This window comes from Coregonus lavaretus, assembly GCF_964263955.1.
Source record: "Coregonus lavaretus genome assembly, contig: HAP1_SCAFFOLD_48, whole genome shotgun sequence".
Taxonomy (NCBI): domain Eukaryota; kingdom Metazoa; phylum Chordata; class Actinopteri; order Salmoniformes; family Salmonidae; genus Coregonus; species Coregonus lavaretus.
Window position 1 is genome coordinate 1,483,679 of NW_028163311.1, and position 10,437 is coordinate 1,494,115.

Here is a 10,437-nt window from a genome sequence, read left to right on the forward strand (position 1 = left end):
CCGGCTTCACCCTGGTCAGAGCGGACCGCGATCCTGGTAAGAGAGCGACTCTGTACCCCGACATTGAACTGCTTTCTGTGTCATTGCGACCTTACTATCTGCCCCGTGAGTTCCCCCAATTGTTTGTTACCGTTGTGTACTGTTGATAATCACAAGTTTACTGGAGAACTGAGACCAAGTAGAGACTTTGGACAGGGTGGATATGGTATAATAAAGGCAGTTTATTATTATTATTATTATTCAGAGGTAAAGTTATCTGGAATCGCGTGCACGGACTCGTTCGTCAAACTCTTAGGGAGAAGAGAGCCCCGAAAACATTGTGTGCAGACATTTTATACAATAAATGATGTAGGTTGAATCTAGTAGTTCTGATCTTCTGATTGGTCCTGATGAGTTGGGTGAGGTCCCCTCCACTGTTGCATTGGCTCTGAGTCGGGTTCTCTGTCTTCAAATGTTCAGCCTAAAGAGAGGGGATTTTTGTGTGTGTGTGTGTTTAACAGTGATGATGTGTGTGTGTGTGTGTGTGTGTTATCAGTGATGATGTGTGTGTGTGTGTGTGTGTGTGTGTGTGTGTGTGTGTGTGTGTGTGTGTGTGTGTGTGTGTGTGTGTGTGTGTGTGTGTGTGTGTGTGTGTGTGTGTGTGTGTGTGTGTGTGTGTGTGTGTGTGTGTGTGTACTCCCTGGATGAGGAGATGTAATCTGATGTTTTGTCCCCAGAAACCAACAGGAGAGATCAGAGTCAGAGATTCTCAGTGGTCATTCTTCCCAGAGTCATCAAACAGACCTGGCCTCCATATTCAGTGTATGTGGTCCTGTTATGTACATTTGTTTTTGTTTACCTCAAGTAAAGTTGATCTGTCAATCATTCATTAATGTGTTAATGAGAAAACATTTAGTCTCTTGCTTAACTTATTGACTTGATTTATTTCAGTTGCTTGAAGAGAATATTATAACATTTGTGAAGAACGAGCTGAAGATGTTCAAGAGGATTCTTAGTCCAGAACTCCCAGAAGGCTTTGAGAGTCAGAAGCAGGATAAGGAAGTGGTGGATGCTGAAGATGAGAAGCATTTGAGCAGTGCCAGAGAGGGGGCTCTGAAGATCACACTGCACGTCCTGAGGAAAATGAACCAGAAGGAGCTTGCTGACACACTGGAGAAAAGTAAGAGCTGTCTGCCTCATGTTGAATGCTGTTTTAGAACATTTAAAAGCTGTAGCTAAAGTACAGCTAAAGTAGCTGTGTAACTAAATGATATAGTAGCAGCCTTAACACAACACCTAGTGACCTCATCAAGTAGCAGCAGGGATGTGTTGTGGTGATTAATTTAGACAGAGAGAAGAGGAGAGAGATAGAGAGAGAGAGAGAGAGAGAGAGAGAGAGAGAGAGAGAGAGAGAGAGAGAATACCAATAATTATATAAATCAGTCACACCAGTCTGTAATGCATTATGAAAACATTTACACATTTATACAGTCAGTTAAGCGAAGAAATGATTATAATTTAAAATGTTATAACAGTCCTAGAATACTGTAGGCATTAAAACAGACGTAATATTAATATCCTCTGTGTTATTTCTAGATTCAGATGAGCTTGCTGTGATTTGCCAACGTGAACTCAAATCTAATCTAAAGAAGAAGTTTCAATGTGTATTTGAGGGGATTGCTAAACAAGGAAACCCAACACTTCTCAATAAGATCTACACAGAGCTCTACATCACAGAGGGTGGAACAGGAGAGGTCAATAATGAACATGAAGTGAGACAGATTGAGACAACAACCAGGAAACAAGCAAGACCAGAGACTGCAATCAAATGTAACGACATCTTCAAACCCTTAACTGGACAAGACAAACTTATCAGAACTGTGCTGACAAAGGGAGTCGCTGGCATTGGAAAAACATTCTCTGTGCAGAAGTTCATTATGGACTGGGCTGAAGGAAAAGCAAATCAGGATGTCCAATGTGTATTTTCATTCCCTTTTCGGGAGCTGAATTTGATGAACAGGGAAAAACACACTTTGATTGAACTTCTCAATCACTTCTCAATGGAAACCAAAGAATCAAGATTCTCCAACTACGACAAGTACAAAGTTCTGTTCATCTTTGATGGTCTGGATGAGTGCCGACTGCCCCTAGACTTCCAGAAGAACAAGATCTGTTGTGACGTCACAAAGTCAACCTCAGTGGATGTTCTGCTGACAAATCTCATCAAGGGAAATCTGCTTTCCTCTGCTCTCCTCTGGATAACCACCCGACCTGCAGCAGCCAATAAGATCCCTTCAGGGTGTGTTGACCAGGTGACAGAGGTACGAGGGTTCAATGACCCACAGAAGGAGGAGTACTTCAGGAAGAGATTTAGTGATTCAGAGGACCTGGCCAGCAGAATCATCTCACACATAAAGACATCAAGGAGCCTCCACATCATGTGCCACATTCCAGTCTTCTGTTGGATTTCTGCAATAGTCCTTGAACACATGCTGAAACATAAGAAAGAAGAGATGCCCAAGACTCTGACTGAGATGTACTCACACCTTGTGGAGTTTCATACCAAACAGAAGAATGAAAAGTATCTTGGGAAAGAAGAGACAGGTCCACACTGGAATAAAGAGAGCATTCTGTCACTGGGAAAACTGGCTTTTCAACAGCTTGTGAAGGGCAATCTAATTTTCTATGAAGAAGACCTGAAGGAGGCTGGCATTGATGTCAATGAAGCCTCAGTGTACTCAGGATTGTGCACACAGCTCTTTAAAGAGGAATGTGTGCTGTACCAGGACAAGGTGTACTGCTTCGTGCATCTGAGCATTCAGGAGTTTCTGGCTGCTGTATTTGTGTTCCTCTCATTCATCAACAACAATGAGAATCTAATGGCCAAACCTCAATCAACGTCCAGTAACTTTTCTGTGAGGATCAGACACAAGCGTAAAGTTACCTTCTACAAGAGTGCTGTGGATAAAGCCTTACAAAGTGAGACAGGAAACCTGGACCTGTTCCTCCGATTCCTTCTGGGCCTCTCACTGGAGTCCAATCAGAAGCACTTACGAGGTCTACTGACAAAGACAAGAAGCAGCTCACAGAGCCATGAAGAAACAGTCAAGTACATCAAGGAGAAGATCAGGGAGAATCCCTCTCCAGAGAGGTGCATCAATCTGTTCCACTGTCTGAATGAACTGAATGACCATTCTCTAGTGGAGGAGATCCAACGCTACCTGAGATCAGGAAGTCTCTCAGAAGAAGAACTGTCACCTGCACAGTGGTCAGCTCTGGTCTTTGTGTTGCTGACTTCAGAAAAGGAGCTGGATGTGTTTGACCTGAAGAAATACTCCAGATCAGAGGAAGGTCTTCTGAGGCTGCTGCCAGTGGTCAAAGCCTCCAGAGCTGCTCTGTGAGTACATAAAATGACATTTAAGTACTAATCATCAGGAAGAAATATTAATTTTAGAGTAAAATATGTATTATAATATGTATATAATATTCTATTGAAAAACATATTGAATAAATGCATTGATTTTCACATTAGTAAACCATTATAACCATACAATTCTAGGAGACGGAAGATGAATCTATATGTTGTTTAAGAGAATAAACCAAATGCATCTGCCATTGTCCTTCTACACTACTGATGTTAAATTAACTGTGTTTGTGAAATCATGATGATCTCTTTGCAGGCTGTCAGGCTGTGGAGTCACAGAGAAAGGCTGTGCTTCTCTGGTCTCAGCTCTGAAGTCAAACCCCTCACACCTGAGAGATCTGGATCTGAGTAACAATGACCTGAAGGATTCAAGAGTGAAGCTGCTCTCTGCTGGACTGGGGAATCCCCACTGTAAACTGGAGACTCTGAGGTCAGTATTCCTGTAGTTGGTCAACAAGTGATAACTGTTCACCAGATCCACATGTGTTTACCAGGCACACATAGTCCACACCATATGTGTTTGGACAGTGAAGCTTACAGTTTTACATTTGGTGCTATGCTCCAGCATTTTGGATTTGAGATATAATGTTTCATATTAGGCAACAGTATGTAATGTCACCTTTTATTTGAGGATATATTCATACATATCTGTGTTACTGTTTAGAAATTAAAGCACTTTATGTATCTATTTCTCCCATTTGTATATGTTGTAATAATTTGGACATATTCACATATATATTATTAAAGTATTTATAAGTTTAGTATTTGGTCCCATATTCCTTACCCACAGTGATTACATCAAGCTTGTGATTCTACAAACTTGTTGAATGCATTTGCAGTTTGTCTTGGTTGTGTTTTGGATGATGTTTTTCCCAATAGAAACTGAATGGTGAATAATGTCCTGTCATTTTGGAGTCACTTCACTTGTATTGTCAGGAAGAATAGAAGATGTTTCTGAACACTTCTACATTCATGTGGATGCTACCATGATTATGAATAATCATGAATGAATCGTGAATGATGATGAATGAGAAAGTTACAGAGGAACAAGGATCATTCCCCCTCTGTTATTGGTAATGGTGAGAGGTTAGCATGTTTTGTTGTAGCCTCTGTAACTTTCTCACTCATTATTATTCATGATTCATTCATGATTTTTCTTAATCATGTCATCATCAGGATTAATTTAGTAATGTTTAGAAACATGTTATATACTCACTTAGACAGAAAATTAATCCAGTCATCATCCACCATTCAGTTACTGTTGGGCAAAACATAACCCAAAACACAACCAAAACAAACTGAAAATGCAACCAACGAGTTTGGGACCAAATACTAAACTTTTGACTACTTTAATACACTATGAGTGAATTTATCAAAATACTTATGTCTTCTTCAAAAGTGGGGGACTAGATACATAAAGTGCTTTCATTTCTAAATGGTGAAACAGATATGTATTAAAATACCCTCAAATAAAAGGTGACATTATATACTGTCACCTCATATGAAACATTTGATCTCAAATCCAAAATGCTGGAGTATAGAGCCACATTTAAAATGTTAGCTTCACTGTCAAAATATATATGGTGTGGACTGTATACTCAATACAATCTAAATCTGATACCTCACTGTCTGTCTTTTGACTGATACTGCTTTTTAAACTGCTCTGGTCAGTCTACTCAAATATTTGTACTATACATGTTTCTCTCTACAAGCAATACTTTGATCATTTGTCATTTCTAATAATGAAACATTCATTTATGAATGGATATGGCAGGTTTTAGGACACTGATATATCTGAATATGTTGTAAAAATATACTGCCACAATTTTCACCACCAAAGAATTGCAGTGTGGTTTTAATATGATTTTTCTCTTTGCAGGTTGTCAGGCTGTCTAGTCACAGAGGAAGGCTGTGCTTCTCTGGTCTCAGCTCTGAAGTCAAACCCCTCACACCTGAGAGAGCTGGATCTGAGTAACAATGACCTGAAGGATTCAGGAGTGAAGCTGCTCTCTGCTGGACTGGGGAATCCCCACTGTAAACTGGAGACTCTGAGGTCAGTATTCCTGTAGTTGGTCAACAAGTGATAACTGTTCACCAGATCCACATGTGTTTACCAGGCACACATAGTCCACACCATATGTGTTTGGACAGTGAAACTTACAGTTTTACATTTGGTGCTATGCTCCAGCATTTTGGATTTGAGATAGAATGTTTCATATTAGGCGACAGTACAGAATGTCACCTTTTATTTGAGGATATTTTCATACATATCTGTGTTACTGTTTGGAAATGAAAGCACTTAATGTATCTAGTTCTCCCATTTGAAAAAGTCATAAGTATTTGGACAAATTCATTTAGTCCAAAGTTTAGTATTTGGTCCCATATTCCTTACCCACAGTGATTACATCAAGCTTGTGATTCTACAAACTTGTTGAATACATTTGCAGTTTGTCTTGGTTGTGTTTTGGATTATGTTTTTCCCAGTAGAAACTGAATGGTGAATAATGTCCTGTCGTTTTGGAGTCACTTCACTTGTATTGTCAGTAAGAATAGAAGATGTTTCTGAACACTTCTACATTCATGTGGATGCTACCATGATTATGAATAATCATGAATGAATCGTGAATGATGAGGAATGAGAAAGTTACAGAGGAACAAGGATCATACCCCCTCTGTTATTGGTTATGGTGAGAGGTTAGCATGTTTTGTTGAATCCTCTGTAACTTTCACACTCATTATTATTCATGATCCATTCATGATTTTTATTAATCATGGCATTATCATGATTAATTCAGTAGTGTTTAGAAACATGTTATCTACTCACTTAGACAGAAAATTACTCCAGTCATCATCCACTATTCAGTTACTATTGGACAAAACATAACCCAAAACACAACCAAAACAAACTGCAAATGCAACCAACGAGTTTACAACCAAATACTCAACTTTTGACTACTTTAATACACTATGAGTGAATTGGTCAGAATACTTTTGACTTCTTCAAATGGGGGGACTAGATACATAAAGTGCTTTCATTTAAAATGTTAGCTTCTCTGTCAAAATAGATATGGTGTGGACTGTATACTCAATACAATCTAAATCTGATACCTCAACGTCTGTCTTTTGACTGATACTGCTTTTTAAACTGCTCTGGTCAGTCTACTCAAATATTTGTACTATACATGTTTCTATCTAGAAGCAATAATCTGATAATTTCTAATAATGATACATTCATTTATGAATAGATATGGCAGGTTTCAGGACACTGATGTATCTGAATATGTTGCAAAAATATACTGCCACTATTTTCACCGCCAAAGAATAGCAGTATGGTTTTAATATGATTTGACTCTTTGCAGGCTGTCAGGCTGTCTAGTCACAGAGGAAGGCTGTGCTTCTCTAGTCTCAGCTCTGAGGTCAAACCCCTCACACCTGAGAGAGCTGGATCTGAGTAACAATGACCTGAAGGATTCAGGAGTGAAGCTGCTCTCTGCTGGACTGGGGGATCCCCACTGTAAACTGGAGACTCTGAGGTCAGTATTCCTGTAGTTGGTCAACAAGTGATAACTGTTCACCAGATCCACATGTGTTTACCAGGCACACATAGTCCACACCATATGTGTTTGGACAGTGAAGCTTACAGTTTTACATTTGGTGCTATGCTCCAGCTTTTTAGATTTGAAATATAATGTTTCATATTAGGCAACAGTACAGAATGTCACCTTTTATTTTAGGTTTTTCATACATATCTGTTTTACCGTTTAGAAATGAAAGCATTTTATGTGTCTAGTTCTCCCATTTGAAGAAGTCGTAATAATTTGGACAAATTCATTTAGTCAGAAGTTTAGTATTTGGTCCCATATTCCTTACCCACAGTGATTATATCAAGCTTGTGATTCTACAAACTTGTTGAATGCATTTGCAGTTTGTCTTGGTTGTGTTTTGGATGATGTTTTTCCCAATAGAAACTGAATGGTGAATAATGTCCTGTCATTTTGGAGTCACTTCACTTGTATTGTCAGTAAGAATAGAAGATGTTTCTGAACACTTCTACATTCATGTGGATACTACCATGATTATGAATAATCATGAATGAATCGTGAATGATGATGAATGAGAAAGTTACAGAGGAACAAGGATCATACCCCCTCTGTTATCGGTAATGGTGAGAGGTTAGCATGTTTTGTTGTAGCCTCTGTAACTTTCTCACTCATTATTATTCATGATTCATTCATGATCTTTCTCAATCATGGCAGTCACAGGCTTGATTTAGTCATTGCATTCAAAGAATATGGGACCAAATACTAAACTTTTGACTACTTTAATACACTATAAGTGAATTGGTCAGAATACTTATGACTTCTTCAAATAGGGGGACTTGATACATAAAGGGCTTTTATTTTTCTAAATGGTGAAACAGATATGTATGAAAATACCCTCAAATAAAAGGTGACATTATATACTGTCACCTCATATGAAATATTTTATCTCAAATCCAAAATGCTGGAGTATAGAGCCACATTTAAAATGTTAGCTTCACTGTCAAACTAGATATGGTGTGGACTGTATACTCAATACAATCTAAATCTGATACCTCACTGTCTGTCTTTTGACTGATACTGCTTTTTAAACTGATCTGGTCAGTCTACTCAAATATTCGTACTATACATTTTTCTCTCTACACACAATATTATGATTTTTTCTTATAATTATATATATATATATATATATATATATATATATATATATATATATATATATATATATATATGTCAGGTTTCAGGACACTGATGTATCTGAATATGTTGAAAAAATATACTGCCACTATTTTCACCACCAAAGAATAGCAGTGTGGTTTTAATATGATTTGACTCTTTGCAGGTTGTCACGCTGTCTAGTCACAGAGGAAGGCTGTGCTTCTCTGATCTCAGCTCTGATGTCAAACCCCTCACACCTGAGAGAGCTGGACCTGAGCTACAATCACCCAGGAGACTCAGGAGTCAGACTGCTCTCTGCTGGACTGGAGGATCCACACTGCAGACTGGAGAAACTCAAGTATGTAGAGGGTTTATGTCAATGTTCATATCAGACATGTTGGAGTTATCAGGCTAGTTAAGACAAACATTCTGACCACCACTTGGACTAAGTGATATAAAGACTGTGTGTGTGCGTGTGTGTGCGTGTGTGTGTGCGTGTGTGTGTGTGTGTGTGTGTGTGTGTGTGTGTGTGTGTGTGTGTGTGTGTGTGTGTGTGTGTGTGTGTGTGTGTGTGTGTGTGTGTGTGTGTGTGAGTGTGAGTGTGTGTGTGTGTGTATGAGTTCAGGTGTATCCCTCAATGACTGTCTGTTCTTCTGCTTACCGCTACAGTGTGGAACATGGTGGAGAGAACACAATGAAACCTGGACTTAGAAAATGTGAGTGTTGACTGCTGTGAAGAATATGACTAAAAATAAGTCTTAATTCAAGTGAAGTCAAAGTCAAAGACCACCATCATTACTTACTTGGTCATATCAAATATCAGCTGTAGTTCTACAGAAGCACAAATCAGGGACACTAAAGTTTACAAAGAGTTGCTTTGACAATGTGTGTGTCTGTGTGTGTGTGTGGCGTGTTCGTGTTACTTTAGAAATGTGTGTGTGTGTTCATGCATGAAGATGTGTGTGTGTGTCCAGTGTGTGTTCAGGATGTGTTTCCAGTGTGTGTGTGTTCAGGATGTGTGTGTGTGTTCATGCATGCATACAGGTGTGAGTCTGTGTTCAATGCGTTTGTGTGTGTTCAGGATTTGTGTGTGTGTAATTAATGGGAATAAGTGTGTTTTATATTACCATACAGTATAACATATGATCATTGAACAAGTCTCAAGTTACCTTAACTTCTCCTTTTGATACCTAGAAACATCTACATTAAATGAATCAGTGAAAAGTAAGTTAACATTCTAATGTGAATGATGATGATTTCTAATATTGTGTCTGGTTTCATCCATCAGATGTCTGTGATCTCACACTGGACCTAAACACAGTAAACAGACTCCTCTCTCTGTCTGAGGAGAACAGAAAGGTGACATGGAGGAGAGAGGAGCAGCCGTATCCTGATCACCCAGAGAGATTTGAGGACTGGAAACAGGTGCTGTGTAGAGAGGGTCTGACTGGACGATGTTACTGGGAGGTAGAGTGGAGTGGGAGAGGGGTTGGTATAAGAGTGACATATAAAGGAATCAGCAGGAGAGGATGGGGTACTGACTGTATTATTGGATACAATGACAAGTCCTGGAGTCTGATCTGCTCTGACAACAGTTACTCTGCCTGTCACAATAATAAGTCCACTACCATAGACGTCCCCTCCTCCAGCTCCCACAGAGTAGGAGTGTATCTGGACTGGCCAGCCGGCACTCTGTCCTTCTACAGAGTCTCCTCTGACACACTGACCCACCTGAACACATTCCACTCCACATTCACTGAGCCCCTCTATCCAGGGTTTAGGGTTTATGATGATGACTCCTCAGTGTCCCTGTAAATAATAACCATGGTAACACTGGACACAAACACACACACTGAAAACACTGGACACAAACACACACACTGGACACACACACACTGGACACTGTACACACACTGGACACAAACACACACACACACACACACACACACACACACACACACACACACACACTGGACAAACACAAACACTGGACACATACACACACTGGACAAACACAAACACTGGACACAGACACATACTGGACACACACACACTGGACACACACACACTGGACACACACGCACACACACTGGACACACACACTGTACATACACACACACACTGAACACACACACGGGACACACACAAACACTGGACACACACAAACACTGGACACAAACACACACACACACACACACACACACACACACACACACACACACACACACACTGGACAAACACACACACTGGACACACACACACTGGACACACACACACTGGACACACACGCACACACACTGGACACACACACTGGACACACACACACTGGACACACAC

The 10,437-nt window shown here is 39.8% G+C and overlaps 1 protein-coding gene across 1 annotated transcript; it reads left to right on the forward strand.

Annotated features, from left to right (window-relative positions):
- Positions 1 to 334: 334 nt before the first annotated feature.
- LOC311118291 (NACHT, LRR and PYD domains-containing protein 3-like) lies at positions 335 to 9,924 on the forward strand. Its single transcript, XM_084193118.1, has 9 exons — positions 335 to 801; positions 931 to 1,159; positions 1,576 to 3,376; positions 3,660 to 3,833; positions 5,283 to 5,456; positions 6,763 to 6,936; positions 8,285 to 8,458; positions 8,770 to 8,816; positions 9,389 to 9,924. Exons 2-9 carry the CDS (start codon positions 976 to 978, stop codon positions 9,913 to 9,915), a joined length of 3,255 nt encoding a protein of 1,084 aa, XP_084049244.1. The 5' UTR covers positions 335 to 801; positions 931 to 975; the 3' UTR covers positions 9,916 to 9,924.
- Positions 9,925 to 10,437: the final 513 nt, after the last annotated feature.

Coding starts and splice junctions, on each gene's coding strand:
- LOC311118291 (XM_084193118.1), top strand. CDS start 976: ATGTTCAAGAGGATTCTTAGTCCAGAACTCCCAGAAGGCTTTGAGAGT. Junction 1,160..1,575: donor TGCTGACACACTGGAGAAAA/GTAAGAGCTGTC, acceptor TGTTATTTCTAG/ATTCAGATGAGCTTGCTGTG. Junction 8,459..8,769: donor TGCAGACTGGAGAAACTCAA/GTATGTAGAGGG, acceptor TTACCGCTACAG/TGTGGAACATGGTGGAGAGA.